General features: G+C 39.0%; 1 protein-coding gene across 4 annotated transcripts in view; it reads left to right on the forward strand.

Annotated features, from left to right (window-relative positions):
• Positions 1-22832, forward strand: part of Pde9 (phosphodiesterase 9) — a 411334-nt gene that overhangs the window by 385490 nt on the left and 3012 nt on the right. For all 4 annotated transcript variants that reach the window (XM_083114911.1, XM_083114914.1, XM_083114913.1 and 1 more), the window contains exons 9-11: positions 1184-1447; positions 16093-16182; positions 17779-17940. In XM_083114911.1, the coding sequence (XP_082971037.1) occupies positions 1184-1447; positions 16093-16182; positions 17779-17940 (516 nt within the window). The remainder of the gene's footprint in view (positions 1-1183; positions 1448-16092; positions 16183-17778; positions 17941-22832) is intronic.

Genomic DNA, 22832 nt, shown 5'->3' on the forward strand with positions numbered 1-22832 from the left:
ACTGTTAATAATTCTGGTAACGTAGCTGTAGAAATTCCCACGACTAACATGGCTACCCCAATTCCAACTGCATTATACCCGGCACCATTTAGCGGAAATGACCCTAAGCACATTGATTCATTTTTCCTTAAGTTTCAAAATGTACAAGGTGTGGCAGAATTCATTAGACAGTTTTAAATTCCAAAACTATGTATTGTAATATAAACTGATGCTCAAACACTTATATTGCTGCAAGGTACATACAAAAGCATTTCATTTGGTGTTACGATTTGAAAATAATGTCAGTGAGATGAGCTCCATTGTTCTGCAAACATATCCCTGCACGCTGCATAATAGATTCCATCGTCTTGCGCTGCATCTCCAGTGGAATGTTCTGAATTTCAGCTCTTATGGATTCCTTCAGCTCTTCGGTAGTGTGGGGTCGATTCACGTACACCTTTTGTTTTAAATATCCCCACAAGAAAAAATCACATTGAGTTAAGTCTGGCGAGCGTGAAGGCCATGTGCGTTGCATTGCAGTAGCTGAGTCATTGTTCTTGAAAAACCGCGCCACAGCATACGCGCAGTGTTCACTTGACCAGACCTCCATGTCTACTGAAGGCTTTGAGGTGCTTCAATAACGAGTGAAACAGCGCGCTATCTATCTGCAGACGTGAATGGCTGTAATGTCAAACTGTCTAATGAATTCTGCCGCACCTTGTATAAATTCAGTGGTCCCGGATTCGATATCCAGTGGAGGTATATAGCACAGTGGTTCAGATCCCACTTTCAACTGTAGGTTCAGTCCCGATTAGTTTATTTGCTTATAGTGGGAACTTAAAAATTCAAGCTACGCTACTGAGATGTGTCAGCTTTAATTTGTTTCAGCATATTTTCAAAACAAACAGCATGATGATATGACCCTAAGGATGGTTATGGCTTATTTTTTAGTCGTGAGGTATCAATGTCCACCACGTAGGACGACACCCTGGACAAACTTACGAGGCTCTGGTGGCTGGACTCATGAGACTTGTGTTGTGTCCTGTCCATATGTGTTTCTGATTGGCCATCTATTTCACCTCGCCACCATTCACCCATCTTTGTGATTAGCCCAAAGTGGCAGAAACGTGAGGTAAAATAAACTCAATGAATCAATCAATAAATGGCTGTTAATATTTACAAACGTTCATGTGTTTCGTTTCAGATCAATGCGAAGACAGAGCTGGCTCTGCGATACAATGACATCTCCCCGCTGGAGAACCACCACTGCTCCATCGCGTTCCAGGTGCTGGAGAACCCGGAGTGCAACATCTTCCGGAACCTGTCCCCGGAGAATTACAAGAAGGTGCGAGAAGGGATGATCCGCTGCATCCTGGCCACCGACATGGCCCGCCACAATGAAATACTCAACCAGTTCAAGGACATCATCTCAGTCTTCGATTTCGATAACAAGGCGCACACCAACCTGGTGAGTACCTGCTGATATGAAAATGTTATTGTTTCTGATCTCAGGGTCAGTGTTTGCGAGAATCGAATTTTATGACACCTTTAGAAGGAAAGATCGTAGCTTCTGACATAGCCTGTAGAGAAGCGGTAAGTAATCTGAAAGATATATGCAGGGTGTCATTTTAATGGCGCCCACGGACCACAGATTCGTATAGAGGACATCAAAACAAACAACCTTTCTCGGTAACATTTTTCTCGTTGGTGCGTCGATTCGACGCTACAGCCATTCAAAAAGGACAGTTTTGCCACCTGAATGCTGGCAACCCAACACACCATTTGATCGTATCTGTGACGTCATTGCGCACGGCAATGTTGCAAGGAACACACACATTTTGTGAAAAATGGCAAACTACCAACCACATTATTAGCTGTAAAACGAAGCGAGAAACGTGTCTAGTAGAGCGAACATCATAGCCTACCAGCCAGAAGATCAGCAGTCATCTCAGGCGAAGGAGGAAGTGAACCAACGATATGAGAAATGGTAAAAACGTATTCAAAATGAAGTGTCAATATCGGATTTTGTCTCAGCCTACATGTCAAATCAAGGTAACTTAATATATAAGGTAGCGCCATCCGAAAATTGCCGATCATGCACGAGCGCGTGACGTCATGTGGGAGGATCGGTTATGCTCGGTGCCCCTTCGGTTATGTTCGTTCGGGGCTTGGCCGAAGCAAACGGCCGCTATCATTTCTTTGCGAGTTTCAGAGAGGAAAAGTGTTTCATTACTTTGAGGGGTAAATATTAATTATCATACTTCGGGATGGTATTGAGATATTCCTTTAAAACATTCTACTTTTAAAAGAGGGAAAATTGCGCATGCAAAAGTATTATAAAAATTCGTGTTTCTGAAACCTGATCGATATATTACAAAGAAGGTTGTCCGTGTTCTCATTAGCATTTCAGATTTCATCATTTCATAAATCGTATTATGATTTTAATAAAAAAAAACGTTGCATGCTAAAGAAGAATTGCATAGTGAAAGAGTTACAAAGAAAGAATTGATTGACAGATTTGGTTTATTTCTGCTTTTCTGTCTTTTTTTAAATATGAAAGGAAAACCCATAAGAGATAGAATCCCCCCCCCCCCCCCGTCGTTCTCTTTCTTTGTTTCCACAAGCCGGCCTCCTTGGCATAGTGGTTAGCACATCGCGCTTCAACGCCAGGGGTCCGGGTTCGAATCCTGGCCTGGGCATGGATGTTTGTGAGTGTTCATTCATCAATTGCATAATTTCATCACTCAATCCTATCTTCGCAAATTAGCCAGAAGTGGCACAAGAAGGGAAGTAAAGTAAAGCAAATCAATCAATCAATCTTTGTTTACACATATACTATCACATTTACTAAATTCTCAATTTTCTCATTAAGGACAAATCAATGTCTTACACGATTGGATTCGAACCCGGTACCCCTGGCGTCGTAGTGCGCTGTTCTAACAACTCCCCCACGGAGATCGTCAGAGGCCTCCGAGGTACTACGGGCCTCACAGAACGTCACAGGAGTACTATCGGATTAAAAATTATGGATATTAGAGTTTGGATAATAAATAAATAAATTATATAATATATAATCTATAAATAAAAAAAACCGTTCTTTATTTATAGAATTTCAAAGAGAGCGATAGTTTGCCAAACTAGCAAAAAAATCCTATTTTGTTCTCACGACGATAAAAATAGAAGGCATAATAAAAAAAAAAAAATTAGTAACTATAGATTGACACAGAATTGAATAAGCTGAATTTTGATGTAACTCGTTTTTATGTGGTTCTACTGGTTAACTTTTAATTGAGTCCAAACTTGAATATCCCTAATTTTTAATCCGATAGTAGTCCGGTATAATCAATTTACAACATTTAACACAACGCAGTACAAAAACTTAATATTTAGTTTTCTGACTGAATCGTTCCTTCTTATTCATTCAGAACGTTGCAATCATTTCCAAGAACATTTCAAATTTTACATAACATCAGAAAGTATTAACATTATACTGATATACATACTTAAAATCCAATCTTTACCGTTCTCCATAATGTAACTTTATTTTTCAAATTAATAAGTGAAAGAAGCAATATACAATCTAGATAAAATTTTACACTGCATTTGAAACTTACTCTGAATTCGAAAGAACCCCAACCTTCTTCATATATTCATTTACTGTACAATAATTTACAGATGAAAGTTCCACATGCAATTTTTTTTTGGAAAGTTTTATGTGGAGGAAGAATGACGAAGTAGTTTCAGACTTTGAAAACGAAATTCCAGTTTGTAATTTGCAGATATCTTAAATTTCTCTGGTTCAAATTTGGCTGCAAGTTATCGTTGTCATAGTTCTGAAAAGTATTGTTTCGTATTAAGAACTTTACATACAAACGCGTGCAGAAGACGAGCCAAAGTGTACAAGTACTAATTTAACTAACTTAAGCCCCTATCACACGGAACTGGATTTCTATTTGGAATGCTGTAGTTGACGCTGGACTGGCTACCCATTTGCTAGTTTTCGCCTCACACGGTACTTGTTATACCGTACTTGTCGATAGTCTTTTGTTCCCATAATGGCGGCCGCGCGAGATGTAAACAACGTATCACTTCACACTTTTAAAATACGATAACTATTCAACCGAGAGGAATATCGCTTCGTATTAAATGGTTTTCGGTAGAGAAGAATGGCACTGATAAAATACGTACTTTACAACGTTTACTGTACACGTATGGAAGATTATTTTAGTTTTTTCAATTGTAAACATGCCTTTCTTGTTGTATGCACTCGGAAGCCACAGACAAAGGCCGCGTCCGAATCGGCAGCAGATGTCACCTAGAGCACCGTTCCATCCGGGGACTCAGCCAACCTCCGTTGTCCGAATTCGCGGCAGACGTGGAGTCGGAGGGGAGAGCAGAGAGGAGCGACAGATGCACGCTTGAACTCGCTGTGACGCTGCGCTTGGCAGCCATATTCTAACTTTAACTTTGTACAGACAACATTTACTGATTAGAGGATGTAAAACTCAGTTATACTTTAACATTTTATCGATAATATTGAATGCAGAAAAAATGTAAATGATGAAATAGCGTGTTACATTTTTAATATGAGTAGTAAATAGGTGGAAATCATTGTCATGTTTGTTTGGCGTCTGCCTTCTGCTTCCGTGCGATGCGCCTGCGCCCCAGAGCGCGGTGGGTGAAGTTCGAGCTGACACCTGGCGGGAAAAGGGACATGCAGATTCGGACGACTTGGACGTGACTTCGACGGCACGCGAGAGCAACGGGAGAGAACTGGACGGAGCGCTTGCCAATCCGGACACGGCCATAAAAAGGCTACTTTACAAACTCACAGAAATCTTCACATGGCCAAACTTTGCTCTGATTGGCTGTTCCACAGAATCTAGTCGAAGAAGTTAGTAGCAATTAGAACATGTCCTATTCGCGATTAAAATTAACCGATATGCCATCTGGTGGGATTTCCAGGAAGTACTCTAAGTAGGATACGTTGTTTTGAAGTCGTTTAAAGCATGGGGAATATGCGAGAGAGTAAGGTCTACTGTTCAGGGTTTTTTTTCTCTAAATCGTTTTATGGGTCAGAACAAATTAAAAGTTTTCATGTGTTTCCACCCCGCTAAATCAACAAAATGAAATTTGTTAATCAATCAGGAAAAACGTAATTGTCAGAAGAAGATTGGTATGGGGGAAATAACACTGTAATTCGGCAAGGAAATTACGAAGAATCCACGAGTCTGCTTACTTTATTTTTCAGAGAGAAATATATATTACCATGAAAGTAAAGTTTTAAATTGTAGTTTATAAATAAAGCTTTTTTTTCGAAAAATCATGAAGCGTCTTACCCAATGCTTTCATGTATTACCAGTATTACGTATGTGTGAAATTTGGAACAGGTGCAAGTCAATTAAGAGAGAAAATGAATATATTAGTTTGAGAATGAATTAAGCCCCTATCACACGGAACTGGATTTCTAGTTGGAATGCCCTAGTTGGCGATGAACTGACTTTCTGGGTAGTAATCATGGCCGCTTGGCTGACTGCTTGACTGGTTTTGAGGAATAGGACATGTTCTAATTGCTACTAACTTCTTCGACTAGATTCTGTGGAACAGCCAATCAGAGCAAAGTTTGGCCATGTGAAGATATTCTGTGAGTTTGTAAAGCAGGCTTTTTTTGTCTGTGGCTTCCGAGTGCATACAACACGAAAGGCATGTTTACAATTGGAAAAGCTAAAATATTCTTCCATACGTGTATAGTAAACGTTGTAAAGTACGTATTTTATCAGCGCCGTTCTTCTCTACCTAAAACCATTTAATGCGATGCGATATTCCTCTCGGTTGGATAGTTATCGTATTTTAAAAGTGTGAAGTGATACGTTGTTTACATCTCGCGCGGCCGCCATTATGGGAACGAAAGACTATCGACAAGAACGGTATAACAAGTACCGTGTGAGGCGAAAACTAGCAAATGGGTAGCCAGTCCAGCGTCAACTAGAGCATTCCAAATAGAAATCCAGTTCCGTGTGATAGGGGCTTTAATGTCAAATGTAACCAGAAAAAGAAATGGACATGATAATGTTACTGTTTCATTCAGTACGCTGTCCTTTTTCAGTGAGTAGGAGCCTGGTCATGAAATCGTGAATATTATTATTAAACCAGCCTTTCTCTTTCGAGAAAGAACTGCAACGATATGTTTGTAATTTTCTCCTGTCCCAGCTTTTCAAGTACAGGTCCATTTCAATTCCTTTATTTTCAAATAATTTCCGAGAACCCCAGTTACAACGTGACATGCAGATGATACAGCACTGCTTTGGACAACCAGTGCGTATACATAGTTTCGTTTGCATTTTCCATGTTATTTTTGCCTATCATAATTAAATGCTTCGTTCTCAGTACAGCTTCACGTTTGTTAGAGTACCTGGAATACAAATCGCATTCGCAATATTTAAAAATAATGCGTAATTTAAACGTTTTCTACCATACCAGTCATGACAACACGCTGCTATTTTGTACTACTACTGAATGTAAACAAAGATTCATCCTACTTAGAGCGGCCATATTGGAAGCGACACTAGCGCTCAGGTGGTAATTTTAATCGCGAATTCCTAAAACCAGTCAAGCAGTCAGCCAGGCGGCCATGATTACTACCCAGAAAGTCAGTTCATCGCCAACTACAGTGTTGCCAAGTTGGCGCTTTTGGGGCCAGAACTGGCCCTTTTGAGTACGTACTCAGCCCCAAAATTCAGCAAAAGCCCGAAGGGGCTTTTTAGCCCTACAGATCTAGCCCTTTCAGTAATGAAATATTTTTTGGTATTTTCAGTAAAGTAAACTGCAAAGAAGAATTCACTTAACCGACCCTCCTCTGCACCTGCAAGCTCGTCCTGCGACCCCTCTTCGGGAGCAGGTAGCAAGTGCACATTGTCACTTTATGCCCTTGTTTCTGGTTTTGATATGCTGTGTAGCCCGAGGCAAATTACGGATAGCGTCGATTCCAGAAAATGCGAATCTTTGTTGTATTGCATCTGGTCCTTGAAAGTTGAAAGATCACAGAAATGCGGTGCGGAATCGACGAATCGTTCGAAACAGTGAAGCTCGACCAGAGACTAGTTCGTGTGTGCGGCCGTGTGTCTGTGTGTGTGTGAGAGTGCGTGTGCATATATATGAAGGAGGAATATGCCGAAAATGTGTAATGCTTTTGTGTAATTTACTGCACCACATTTTACGGGGGAAATAAATTATTGAAGGTAAGAAAATTTAATTTAGTTGAGCGTATGCCCCTCATCTTGACAATTGATGATTATTTGTGGTTCTTGAGTTTCAGAATTTTTGCAGCAAAACACCCAAGATTTGTAAATCTAGCCCCCTGGATGTGAAATTTAGCTCCATTTTGGGTGCGGTTTAGCCCGTTTTTCTCTCGTGCTATTGGCAACACTGGCCAACTAGGGCATTCCAACTAGTAATCCAGTTCCGTGTGATAGGGGCTTTAACCTACTCTAAATACTTGATGTGCTAGGAACATCAAACTTAAATGTCTTAACCTACTAAATTCAAGCCTATAGAAATAGATTTATGCAGTGACGTGCGGTGATGTCGACACTTGGGGTAGCAGTCAGTGGCGTGGTCAAGGGAGGGTGCGGTTGGTGTGGGTCACACCCGTATTCCTAAAAAAAGAATGTCAATAACAGGAAAATATTGCAAAATGATGAAAGAGTACTAAAAAAAGTACACGTAAACCCCACCCACATTTGAAAATAAAAAACGATTTGATTTGACTACTACGCCAAAGATCCTGGGTTCGAATCTCGGCTTGGCCATGGGTATTCCTTGTGTGTGTCCCTTCATCAATTTTATCGTATCATCTTCGCGATTAGCCAAAAGTGGCGGAAAAGGGAAGTAAAATAAAACAAATCGAGCAATCAATCAATGATTTGATTTAATTTTTGTTACTTAACGTCGCTTTTTTGTCACTTTGGTTAATTGCGAAGATGATACGATAAAATTAATGAAGGGACAAACACAAAGAACACCACGCCCAGGTAGGGGTTCAAACTCGGAACTCCTGGTATCGTAGCGCACTGTGATAACCACTCTCCCATGGATGGTTGATTTGGTGTCCCCACGGTTGGTTGATTTGGTGTTTTAAGTACACTTTGTGCACAGAAACAAAACAGGAAAAAAAAACACCTTTTTGTAGTCCCTTCAATAATATTCATTTGGCTTTTTGAGTTCTGAGATACATTTTTCATTCCAAATTATTTCATTATTCACTGCAGAGTACAACACACAGGACAAGAATGTGCACTCATCACGGGTTCGAATCCTGGCCTGGATTGTTCATATAAGGTTCCTTCATCAGTTTCATCATATCATCACTCATCCTCATCCTCATAACCAAATGTGGCAGAAAAACAAAGTAAAATAAACCAAACCAACAGCTATATGCCCAAATAAAGACATCCATATTTATGACTACATCCCATATTATACATACATGTTGTACAACGTGCAAAAGGTTGTGTAAATACAGAGAACATAAGTACTGCCGAAAATTTTACCCTGAGTTCTTTGGAAGATTTACAAAAAAAATCTATGAGAAATCAATCCCTATCTGTCCTATAGGAGATAGACTGGGGGACCTGAAAGCCTGGGCTTTCAACAATTGCAGCGGGGGCAAGGGAGGTAGAGGTAGAAATCTTCCTTTTTCCTTTGGAGCGGCCGTGTCTACCTGAAAACTGGTCAGGCGGAGGAAGAGCGAGCTAGGGTATCCAGCCAGCTTTGCCCACGGATCACACCGATGGACGAGAAGCGCGTGGAAAAGAAAGTGTTGCATATGAACTGTGGCTTTAACAAGACAATAAATATTGTGATTTGAATATAATTTGAAATGTGAGATTGATTGATCTATCTCTGCTAGACTAGCTACTCCTCAGTGCACGTCACTGGATTTATGATCACACGGCAAATGAAACGCTTTTAGAATATCGATGAAAATATCCTAGTTCTTAGTTTAATTAAACAATAAAGGAGAAAAGTTACATGAACTCACAATGATTGACCGTGCAAATGTACGAATCATTATTCGTTAAAGGACTTTGTCCGCAGATTTTCCATTTCCATTTCCATGTGTGTCTGAGTTGTATAACCGGAACATATACTCCAAGGCTGATATTCGACACACATTTGTACATTAACGAAGTAACTTGCATTACACTAATCTTAGATCTTGCTCTTTTTGACAGAAATGCACTGCAAAGAAATAATGTAACATCCAATGGTTTATATTGAGTACAAGGGTACAAAATTATTTACAATGTATTTGTGAAATACCAAAATTGAACAAAGTTGCAAAAATTTCAATGATGGGTGTAATATTCACTCATGCAATATTTACCATCGTGCATACAACTCTATGTAACTCGAATTGAAGATATACTAAGTGAATTTAATTTCCAATAGCGTGGAAGTTAGTACGCGATCTTCGAAATGCACATTTTCGACAACGTTTTTCAAAATGTGAACATACAAATCACAATCAACATCGGTTTGTGTTAAATGAATGAATTTGTTAGTAATTATAAATCCGACTTACATAAAATGTACATAACAAATCAGTTAGGCTCACTACGTACTTCGCACTAGTTGAACACATTTTCAAGATGTTGATGACTTTTCTTGTGGTACTGTCAGTTAGGTTACATTTTAGATTTTGAACTTCTTTATTTAGTTAAAGCAGGTTGAAAGAGGTTGTTTGTAATCTTTAATTTATTTGCTTCTGAATGCAGACGTGTGTTTCTCCTTTATAAACGATCGAATATGTTTTCCAACTACGAAACATTGCTTGCAGTTTGTGTATATACCTTCGTCTATATATTTTTCTCTTTTCTGGCAGCATAGTCTTTAGTTTGTTTAGGGCACGTCTTCCTCGATTTTTTGGTACTGAAGTAGGTAAATTTCTTAAATTGGGTGTAATTTTAGCGATGGCACTGCAGTTGGCTTCAGCACGTTCTTTGGTGGAAAATACAGAAATTCTGCTTTTAGATCTCGCACATAGTCTTCTTCACAATAATTGGCACTGCACACTTGCAGTTTTTTACATTTCGTCTACAAGCATGAATCCACTGTTTACTTACGCAATTATCGACTGGAAATCTATGATATTTTATGTCAGTTCTTTTAGTTTTCTGGTTATAGTTGTCATAGCTTGCTACAGCACAATTAGATATGATTGCAGTCTACAAGTACAAAAATACAATAAAAATAAACGAACGCTACAAAATCAACAATCTGCTTGTTCCGATTTTTGCGACGTGTTAGTAGCTAAATGTACCCCGCACCAAACTTACTGCACATGCAACAAGCACCGTCAAACCCGATCCTCCCAGATGACGTAATACATACATACTTCACATAGCAACAAGCACCCCCTGATGTCAAATATCAACAACAAGAAATTTTATTGGACTTACAGCTTACATGTGGCTGTTTACGCCCAGCTACATGTCAATTATATTTGCAAATCTCGTTGCAAGGTTGATATCTACAGGTTTGTGTCATGCCTTGTGATACTTTTGTGCTGATAACGGAAGTATCCGAGGTTCACGTTGTTACATTACGGCTAAAAGACCTACAACCACAGTAACAATCTAATGATCAATCAATAGCGAATATACTGCCCTAACATTTGCAAACTATTAAATGTGTATCCGGTGCGTAGATAAACACAGTCGTCGGAGAGTTTGTTTTACTACTACTTATATCCCTGTATTTTCAACTATTTTTGCCACTTGCCTCATAATGCCGTGAATATACATTATATTATGTGTTGCTTACCTTTGGAATTTTGAGTTCTTTCATTTCTATTTTGTCATCTGTTCAGTGGTCACACACAACTAGTATCAGAAGAAAAAAGTGGATAGACTAAATTGTAGGTGCCAACTTGGTAACTACATTTGCAAATATTTGACATGTAAACTGAGACAAAAATGAATATGACTACTTCCACTTGAATTCTATTTTCTTTCTACAATTTTTCGTACCGTTTGTCTACTTCCTATTAGGTTACAGAACGTGTTTTCTCGTTTTGTTTTACGGTACATAATGTGGCTGATTGTAGCTGTCATTTTTCACAGAATATGTGTGTTTCTGGCAACAATGGAACGCATCCCTTCATGATGGAATATGACGTCACACATGCAATCAAATGATGTGTGTGGTTGCCAGCATAAAGGCGGCAAAACTGGCTTTTTTTGAACGACTATAGCGCCAAAATGATGCACCAACGAGAAAAATGTTACTGAGAAAAGTTGTTTGCTTTGATGTCCTCTACACGTTTCCGTGGTCGCCATTAAAATGACACCCTGAATATATGATATTCATGTCATCTGCATATCCAACTATTTGAGGACATATATGTATTCCAATGTTCTTCTGGTATCTATCATTAGTTTTTCCTTATCACATACCATAGATAGATGGAACAAGAGCGGTGCAAAGCCATCTCCTTGTTTCAGACCTTGTTTAACTGAAAAGCTCTCTCCCACATTTGCTTGTACCTTCACACATGCCTTGGTGTTCTGCATCCTCATTTCTACCAATCGAATTAATTTTGCGGCTATTCTGAATGTTCCAATATATGTTTCAAAGTTTAGTTCTATCAATGGAGTCAAATGCTTGTTTAACATCGACAAAGACTTTGTTATTTCTGTGTTCCCTTTCCAACACTTCTTCAGTATCTGTCTGACTGTATGTATTTGTTCTATTGTAGACCTGCCTTTTTTGAAGCCGCCTTGGCACTCTCCTAATGCTGCTTCTGCACATAGTTGTAGTCTTTCTCTAAGTATGCTAAACAATATATATATATATATAATATATATTATGTATTTTCTTCAAGGAGGTATTGAATAACATTGTCACCTTGAAATCAAGGGGATCCTGAGGTCGATCACAGTGGATCACTTTTAACTGTAGGTCCACTTTCAATTAACCCATCTGTGCATAAAGTGCGAACCTAAATTAATTTTCTACCATTATTACCAGAGCTTGGAAGATGATGAAAAGTTGTCTTTATTTGGTCCTCAAAGACGATAGTAAATATATGAGTACTAAATTGAGAGTATTTGAAAATAAGATCCTTAGGAAAATCTTTGGACCTAAAAGGGATGAGGACACAGGTGAGTGGAGAAGGTTACATAATTTAGAACTACATAATTTGTATTCATGTCCAGATATTATTACAATAATTAAATCAAGAAGACTTAGGTGGGCAGGCCATGTGGCACGAATGGGAGAGGAAAGAGGAGTTTACAGGATTCTTGTTGGGAAACCTGATGGTAAGAGACCTGTAGGAAGGCCAAGACGAAGATGGAGGGACAACGTTGAGATGGACCTAAGGGAAATCGGTAGAGATGGAAAAGAGTATATAGAACTTGCTCAAGATAGGGAAAGATGGAAGGCCTGTGTTGCTGCAGCCATGAACCTTTGGGTTTAAGAAGGCTAGGGTGTTAGTTAATTAGAATTTTGGCAAATTTTTATTGTATTTTGCAGTATTTTGGCAGAAGTGCATTACATTTCCAACATTTTGTCAGGTGTTCATTGTATTTTTCCACTATTTTGGCAATTTTCATTGCACTTCTCGGTATTTCAGTAAATATTTTTTCAGCATTTTGGCAGATCTGCATTGCATTTCCACTATTTTGTCAGGTTTTCATTGCATTTTTCAGTATTTTTGCAGATTTTCATTGCATTTTTCAGTATTTTTGCAGATTTTCATTGAATTTTCCAGAATTTTGGCAGATGTTCATTGCATTTTCGACTATTTTAGCAGATTTCCATTGCCTTTTCCAGTAATTTGGCAGATTTTCATTGCATCCCCCTCCTACCCCACACACCTGCTCGTAGCATCTAAAGCAGGCAACAGACAGAAAAACACTATTAACAAAAGTTAATGTATACGCTATGAAACTATGTGCTGTGGCCCGTTGTACTTGTTTGTACTATATATTTCGAGAATGAGAAGGACATTTATCAATCGAGATGATAACGAGAGAGGTCTTTTCAACTTGAGACGAGACCGAGAGATTATTAAATGTGCTCTCGTCTCAATACCACCCCTATAAACAAGGCAATGATGAATCAAGATAGAAACTCGTATTCAGTAAGTAACTGTATTTCAACGATCAATGTCGGCAACCCTTAACAAAAATAGAACTTTGTGCACAGTTCGCTGGCTGTGAAAGAATCCCTTGTAACTCATTCCTGAAAAGCTATTGCTCTTGCTAAAAGCAATGCTAATTAAAGGCGAAGCAACTTTCGAAAGTTCTCTAACGATTTGATCTTGTTATCAAACTTAAACAAGATGGAATCGCTGGGTTTTCCAGTGCGCTGCTTTCTGCCCTTTAAAGGTATTGCGACACAAACTGACAAATGCTTCTTTGATGCAGCATCCCTGCCATATTCATGTTTTTAATTTTGTCGTCGTACTAAAGGAATCATTATTGGAAGTTTCACTAACTTTATGCTCAATGCTTAAAGGTATCTAGCAACTGTAAAAAAATCTTCTCAGAATGAGGCATATTTAAATATGGTTAATTTAAAATATTTACACATCTGCCCTCACTCATATTGTAGTTTTGTTGTTTAGCGTAAAGAAAATTACACCACGCCATGAAAGCATATAGTGGGTGTGGTGTTAGGGCCCCATACTTTCTTGATCATGGCCGAAGGTTGGGGTGATGTGATCAGCACCATGCTCCTGGCTGCCTTTACTCCCCCAGTGTTTCCTCCAGGTACCCACTTTATATGATGCTGGATGGAGGCCGGAGCTGCTTGAACAGGTGGAGAAAATCCCGGTTTTCCCTTGCGTGGGATTGAATCTGGGTGTCTCGCATGGTAGCCAGACACCCTAATGACTGAGCTACCGTGGCTCATTAGTGAAGACAGATTAAATTGGTGTAAGGACATGCACAAACATCCATGCCCAGACCGGGACATGAATTCGGGGGAGTTCGGTAGTTAGATCGAAAGTCTACCTTTGAACGTGCTCAGGCACTAAGCTGGATGATAGCCCTCACTCTCATCCTAAATTACACATTATATTTGAAAGTTTTTATCGAATAGCTGTGACACAATAAGAGTCCTAGAGGGCTAAGGGTCCAGATGCCAGAGCTTCGTTAGTCTGAAAATGCAGTACGGGAGTTACTACATGGAAGTGACGTTGACATTTGGGTGTCACCCCTATGGCCAACAGAATTTTTAAAAACAATTGCATGGTGCTATTTAGGGCACCTAATAGTGAAACTCGTTTTTTTTTTCTGTCTTCCATCTTGCTAAAATACAATAGCGTATGTGAAGTTTGAGGTATCTACAGAGCATTCCCTGACATTCACTAGGAGACTCGGCAGTAAGCTGCCCTGCATCAGCGCTTGTCTCTCCCGGTGAACGGGTCCGCGACAGTCGCTAGAGTCGGCTATTAAAATTACAGTTTTCATATTGTGTACTAACCTTGACTACAGAAGGTGTTGAAAATGATGTCCCTCTGCTGCAACACATTCCCGGCATCTCCGAAGGAAATTGGCATTTACACGTGCAAGTTCGTCTACTGTAATTCTCCCGATTTTTCGTACAATACTCTCTTTTAACTCACGGATGGTGCACGGATTGTCTTTCCACTTTTATTCAGAACTGACCCTGTTACTCTTAACCTTTTTTACAAGGTTTAATATAAGTGACTGTTGCGGACCCGTTCACCGGGAAAGACAAGCGCTGATGCTGGGCCGCTTGCCGCCAAGTCTCGCAGCAAATGTCAGGGAATGCTCTGTATTAGCAATTTTTTCAGAACTTCTTATCGCCAGCCAAGCTATGTGCTGGATATCTTCCGATTCCAGGGACTCATTGACAAGGTCCGCTCTATGGTCTTTAAGTTATCATCCGTAAACAGGAAAACAAGTACCATTCCACCCCTGAATAGACAGACATGTTGTTGTATAATCACATTCCGGTATATCTGGCCAGTGACGGAACTCCTAGCAAAGACGTGGATAGGTGTACGAGAACCCATCGTAATGTCAGACCTCACAAGGACCTCCAAAATGATCACGTTCAATGATGTTTCCATGTGACCACCACATGTACACACACCTCATGCTGTCGATATAACATGTAAACCAAATCGGTGCACGATAGCTATGTGTGTCTGATGTGCCAAGTAGTGTCTTGCCTCTGCCATAGTCATGTTGGTAGCATTATCCAGCACTTTGCCTCCATCATTGCTCTTCTTGCAGATATTTCTCTAGCACCTTGCAAATTGCATGTTTTATCATTAACATAATGATAATTGTTTAACATCTCTTCTTTGCAGTACATTTTCAGAATTTGTCCCTGAAATAAGATTCTTCCATTGTATTACAGTTTTATTACAACAGAATTTATGAACAGGTAAATGAAATAATAGGATGCTACTTTAACTATACACACACACACACACAGCGTGGTTTTTTATTTTTAAGAAATAATATTACGACTGTGATTAACCCTTAACTACTATGAAGCGTCTTTCAGACTGCTCTGAATTTCCCTTTACTTTATTTCTCGCACCCCTCCAACTACAAGTGAACCGTTCTCCATACCTTAAGTTGGGATCCTGGCTACTTGCTGTCAAGATCACGAGGTCTTGTCTTTGTTCAAATCTTATTGAATTTAATTTTTGGCGAGCCGTCACACAGATGTACCATAATAGTTAAGTACGTTTTCTTTACTTTGCATTTCAAATGGCTCATAACTCATTTTCAATTTCAGTAAAATATTACATATTACTTTCAACTACTTCTCTTCTGGCAACATAAAAATGGAATTAAAAAAAAAAAAAAAAGACATTTCTGAAATATTTGACCGATTTTCGTCCCCTTTGCGTAACGTTTCTTTAACTAAACAATAATAATTGAAAACTGCTTTACAATAGCCATGTCAAGTCATGACAAATGCTTCAGAAGCTGAAATAGTAAAACAGCTAGCTCACAGTTCAAAATCAAAACAACGGGGTGACAGGTAGCTCCATAGTAGTTAAGGGTTAAATGAATAATCTTCAAAACTTACATATATATATATATATATCTTTCTTTACAGCTATCTATGGTTCTGATTAAAGTTGCTGATATCTCCAATGAAGCCAGGCCAATGGATGTAGCTGAGCCTTGGTTGGACTGTCTCCTTCAGGTAACTACTTAACTATGAAAACTACTACTGGAATAAGGCTCTTCAATTTGTCTCAAAGACACCTTCTGTTTCATGTATTCTTACCTTACGTTCTTCTAAATATCACATAGGCATAAAGCCAAATCACTAGAGCTCCTTTAGATTAAGAAAAAATAAATAGCATGTGCATCTTCTACAGCCTGTTCCATTGCATTTATCCTAATTCCTTAGCAACAGAGCAATTGGAATTCAACAATGACTAGTAAGTTGACAGACACCTTTGTTTCAAAACACCATTTTTAATAACAGCTTTGAGTAACTTTATTTCTTTAGTACACAAAGATTAATTTATCCACTATATGTTTCATAATATACAGGTATACAACAAAGTAGAGATCATTCTAAATCTATGAGCAGTAGTGGAGTTCGCTTCATTCATTTACATGCATGTAGTCATTAAAGAATACGTAGATTTTACAGCCAAAAATGCAGGCTCGACTAGGACTCGAACCCAGGTCTCTGGCATTCCGTGCCATTGCTCTACCACTGAGTTAACGAGCCGGCTTGGCCAGGTTAGAGCCCTGGTCAAGCGTGCATTTCTCACTGTAAAATCTACATAGTGCATCTCCTGTATGTGACTAATTTAAAGAATTGGCATTAAAGAATAGTACAGTACCAAGGTATTTATTTCTTATGAATTATTATTATTGTTGTTATAGTTCTCCAGCTTCTACAAGAGCTACAACAACATACTTGTTTTGGCTCTTCTTGCCACATCAAAAATCATATTTCTGTTATATTACCTTTCTGGGCATAGAACACAGGATCTCTAGCAGCATAGAATGGCACCAGAGGATGTGATTTGTGTAGAAATATCAGCACAAATTGCAAGCTCGTCCAGGACTCGAACCTGGGTCTTTGGCATACCATGCTATTGCTCCACAAACTGAGGTACTGAGCCAAACATGGCTTCGCCTGACTTTTCACTGCCTCTGTTTTATCTTTGTGAAATTGTCTATGTTAAGGCTTCTGGCAGTGACAGAGTATGCCATTTCTGAAATTTCTACATAGTTTATCTTCTGTGTGTGTAAAACCTTCACACACGATTCATTCATGATGGTTGCGGTAAACGCGGTTTAAAATTACTTACGTGAAATTTAGAAAATTTCGCACTTCCGTATTGCACAATCTAATGGTTAAATCCTATTATTTTCGAAGTTCGACTGTCTTCATTCACAAAAGGGTACGGCGTTTGAAGCGAAGATGGTAACATACATGGCAGTGATGCGGTACCATCTCCGCTTCAAACACCGTACACGATTCATGTTTAAAGTTTTTTAGGAAGCATTGTCAGAATGTCATATTAATGGCTTATCATCGTTCAGTTGTGTTAATGAACATCATTAAAAATTAAAATTTCAATTGCCAAAAGAAAGTGGCAGTGGCTGCCATGCCATGGTACCACTACAATCTTGTAATAGTAAAGACCTGTAAAAATTACACCATGTGCACTCTAGTAATGAAAAAGTTATTCAAGGAATTTAGAGAAACTGGTATGTGAATGCATATTAATAACAAATCAGCTGCTTATTACCATCATTGGCATATTTCTTTCAGGAATTTTTCACTCAAAGTGACGCTGAGAAACTGGAGGGTCTGCCGGTCACACCTTTCATGGATCGCGAGAAGATCACGAAGCCTTCCTCCCAGTGCAGCTTCATTGGTTATGTCCTGCTTCCTCTGTTCGAGGCACTGGGCGAACTCTTCCCTGAGCTGCAAGTAAGTGGGAAACTCCATTTTCAATAATAATGAAACTTGAGTAATACAGTTGAACCTGAGTTATACATATGTCAATGCAGTGGCGGCCGGCGGCAACTATGATGGGTAGTGCCAACGTGATCAAGTAAATAGAAAAAAAACCCACCGCAATGCCCCCCCGCCCCCTGCTTGAGGTTGCGCCACTAGCCAAGATGTTTGTCCTCGTTTGGTAACGTGGAAAAAACGTGTGTTTAAGTAATAACGTACTAATCCGATTCATCTTCACTCACTAACCTATCTTTATACACTACAGGACACTTCCCTAAAAATACAACAATTACAAGAGGAAAAAACAAATCCTATCATCTTCTCCTCCCCCATGCACACGTATTCTAACTGGATGTCGAAAATATCTTTGTTATGAAAAGAAATTGTCGAAATGCCAAAGGAAACTCGCATCATCATTGGATTTTTTACTTTTATATTTTAAAAAAGTCTGATGGCCCTCTTGGTGCATCTATCTATTATCAAAAATGTTCATTTTACTTTGGAAAAATATTAGGTTCGTTTCTCCAAAAGTAGGCAGAAATTACTTCCCCAACGGGTCTTACAAACCAGTCGTATTTAGCGACTTTTTTCTGAAGGTGGCAACTGTGTCGTGTCAACACTGCGAAAGTTCCCTCGCCAGGCCAGGCTACGACTGGCACGGTTTCTTATGGGCTAACCCCGCCCCCTACCACTTTGTTCTCGGCTCATGGTGGAAATGTTCCTCGCTGAGACTTCTTCAATCCTCTGCACATGTGTCAACTTGGTTAGGTCCATGATTAGGCTAGCTCTTCAGTGGCACGAAATGTTGCCTCGCGAGGGTACGAATGAAACAGCTGGCGATGCAGTGAGAGGGTTGGGGCGGTCGTCACGTCAGCTTGACCGATTGCAAGATTCGAATCTCCTTGTCTGTAAACTATCAATGTATTCATTTAACTTTACTTGGCGACGTATGAATTTCTTCTGAGGGTAGTGCCATGGCACGGCGGCTCTACCCCTTGAGCCGCCGCTGTGTCAATGTGAATAATGAGTATAACTGAGAATTACATACAAATCAGATTTAGATACCATGTCACATCATTATTAAAATACTGTAATTGTATGTATTTTGAGGAACAAGATATACGTAATGCAGGTTATTTCTGCCATAAAGTGGTAAATTAATGAATCTAAAAGTTTGATTCTTTAATACATTACATTTGCATGGATGTCCGTACGATTTTTTCCAGGGGGGCAAACTAAGCATATTTTCCCACATAATAGTGATGTCCCCTCAAAAAAACACTGCTTCTGTCTGAAATTATAATGTTCCTTCAACACCCTTATAATAATTAACATACATGGGACTGAAATGAAATTATGTGTGAAATATATACTTTTTAGGTGGACCTTCATTCTCCCAGGGGGGCCACAGCCCCCCTTCCGGACATCCATGTGCATTTGCCACTTCCTTAGTGAACACTGATGCTGAAATACCACAGTGGACACTACAGTTTTATAGTTTTACTAGCAATTTTTTTAAAAAAATTGTCTAAAATAGATTTTTTTTACTAATGACTGTGCAAAGTGTGGTATAAAAGATGCCTAAATCTGCAGCTATTTTAAGTTTTCGTTTTATGTGGCTTAGCATCCACTTCAATTATAAATTTTACTTTCTGGTCAAGCATGTAACTTTTCCTCTTGCTGTTCTACATGGCCAACCAGTAACAATGGTCACTTCTGTGACATTGTTGTAGATTGGTTATGTACCAGGTGGTTATAATTGAAGTGACGGTGTTCAGAGTGGTACAGCACGGGCTGTAATGAGAGTAGCAGTCTGAAACTTCGTAGATATGATAATGAAGCAATGCGCTCGCGAATTATGCAAAAAAAAAAATAGTTCCAATTCTCGCCACCAGGGTAAAAAATGGCGCTGTAAGCAGTCAAAACGTGGAATTTTCCGTAACTCTGACGTCAAAGTCGGTGACATTGACTAACCATTGTGTGAGCTCCCCGATTGTGGTTGGTGACGCTTGTTGCTTTTTCCTTTAGTAATGTTCATGTAATTCGAATAGTGAAATTGTAGCGATATTTTATTATAAAGAGTATTGTTTTCTGCGATTTATAGTGTTTTTCCTGTAACTATACCACGTTTTGACTGCTTACAGCGCCATTTTTTACCCTGGTGGCGAGAATTGGAACTATTTTTTTTTTTTTTTTTTTTGCATAATTCGCGAGCGCATTGCTTCATTAGCATATCTACGAAGTTTCAGACTGCTACTCTCATTACAGCCCGTGCTGTACCACTCTGAACACCGTCACTTTAATTATAACCACCTTGTACAAACCAACTGTATTTTATGAAAATTAGTGCACGCATAACACCGAATTACATATATTTGCATGTTTAAAATTATATTTTCCCGGGACCTACAGTAATTTACACATAAAACAGAATTACGCAAAACTGAGTTACATATAAAGCAGTTTCAACTGTATTCCCCATATGGAAATTAATGAATGGCTGATGATGATTGTTGATTGGCCTTAACAGCTTTGGAGGCTGCTATTTTCCAACTTGTATGGATCATTTGCACTGTTTTACTTCACCCTTTAAAAAAAGTTGTCGCATTGAGAAAATTTTAGGATGTTCATCGCCAGCTTCAAAAGTCAACAGCCTTTTCTTTGAACAAATTCAATTTTAAAACACTATTCCATTTAAATTGTCTATTGCAAGATTAAAATAGTAAATTGATGATATACAAACACCGTAATTGGCTCACCTTGGTTATTGAACAGCAGGCTTACAACCTTACCACTGAAGGTCCCAAGTTTATGTATTAACCTGGGCATGTATTCTCACTGGAGTTGCAAAAAAGATGGCTTTTTTGAATGGACGCTTTTTTTTATATACAAAGCTGGCCTTTTTTATTTATTGAAAAAAAACAACTGAAATTTTGGCTTTTTACTAATTACAGCTAGCCTATTTCACTTGCAGTGTCAGTTATGACTTCATGCAACTTCCAAAATTGCATGTGGATTCTCACTCCCCCCAAATCCTTACATTATGTCTGTTCACTTTTCCACCAACGTGGAATGTTGCCTCATCACTGAAAATTATTTTTCCTGACAGATTTACGTTATCCTCCATTAGTAACATAAAATGTTCAGAGAAATCTAACCGTTTTACAGGGTCATCAGGTTTCAACTTGTGCACTAATTGCAGTTTGTAGGGGTGAAACTTCAGTCGCGTACGCAGGATCTTAGATACGGTGGATTTAGGGATGTTCAACTGCTGACTAGCTCTACGTACAGACTTCTTAGGACTACGAACAAATGCCTCCCGCACGTGTTCCACAATTCCCGCATTGACAGATGGTCTCCCTGAATGGCCTTTCCTTTGATGACATATGCAGCCACGATCCACAAAATCCCGGTACCACTTCAAAATTGACGTGTGTGAAGGAGCCTGATTTTGAAACCTTCGCCTATAAGCACGCTGAACCTTCACCAAACTCTGCGTGGAATGATATTCTAAAACACACCAACTACGTTCTTAAATCTTCTGTAATAACAACACAATTTTAAAGGAAAACATTCACATGTAACCTGCCTGCCTGCTAAATATCCAACAATGAACCTGCATCGTCCATTGTTGTCAGGAGTGAACAATTAAAACAGTTTGCATTATCTATTAGGATAAAATTTGGACATAATGAATGTAAGTAGAGAAAATGCAACTTGTATATCATAATTGCAATGTCCAAATGGTCTCCGAAAGTAGTGTTTAGCACATGCCGGCCACCGTGGCAGAGAGGTTAGCACATCATGCTACGATGCCAGGGGTCCCGGGTTCGAATCCTTGCCTGGGCATGAATGTTTGCGAGTGTCCATTCATCAATTTAATCATATCATCACTCATTCATCCTCATCTTAGTAAATTAGCCAAAAGTGGCACAAGAAGCGAAGTAAAATAAACCAATTCAAGTATAGGTCATGATTGTATCTGGTATATGAAAGAGATGTTTTCCTCCTCTCAAACAATACGTGGCTTGTCCCCACCGAACGAAGTGTGGATTAATGTCACTTATAAATTAATTGTTTGGAAGCAGGTATTAGGCATGAACAGATAAAAAAATACTCCTGAGGAATTACGAATGTTATAAGCCAGTCAGTTCATGGCCAGGAGTTATTGGCGGTCTTCCCCAACCTATCCACTTTAGATTCCAGGTTCGAGTCCTGGTCTGGCAATTCCTTTTTTAAGTGTCCCTTCATCAATCTTCATAGTTGCGATTAATTATAAAAGTGACATAAAAACAAATAAAATTAATTGTAAAATGACTACAATATCAGAACTACATTTGAAAAATAAAATGCTAGCAGAAGATTCATCTTCAAACAGGCATTTGGGGAGAACTGTGTAGACAGACAGCATGCTCCGAAAGTTGCCAATCCACGTGTAGCATGACCTTCAATACTGGAGTTGTGCTTTTCAGGAAAGTTTGCTCGACGCTCCTCAAGCATCTTACAAAGAATGCCTCGGTGTTCGCAGCATTGCTAACTTATTTTCCGTCAGGAAAATCTTTTTCCTCCCATTTAATTTGCCGTTGGCCGTACTTTAATTTTGAATATGGGCATCTTTTTACAGTAGAGAGATAAATGAAAGCTGTGAAATAAGACAAATGCAGCCACGTAATGTATTTTCATTGATTTGAAACACTTTGGGGAAAAATGTTGAAAAAAGACCAGCCCAAAAAAAGCTAGTTCTTTTTCCGACCACTTCCAACTCTAATTCTCATCCATTATCGATCAATTATGATCCTGAATATGAGGAAGATTTTAACTCTAGATAGCTCATAATTATGTCTTGAGAGCCATTATAATCTCTA

Source organism: Lepisma saccharinum, chromosome 29 (assembly GCF_977018435.1).
Source record: "Lepisma saccharinum chromosome 29, izLepSacc3.1, whole genome shotgun sequence".
Classification (NCBI taxonomy): Eukaryota; Metazoa; Arthropoda; class Insecta; order Zygentoma; family Lepismatidae; genus Lepisma; species Lepisma saccharinum.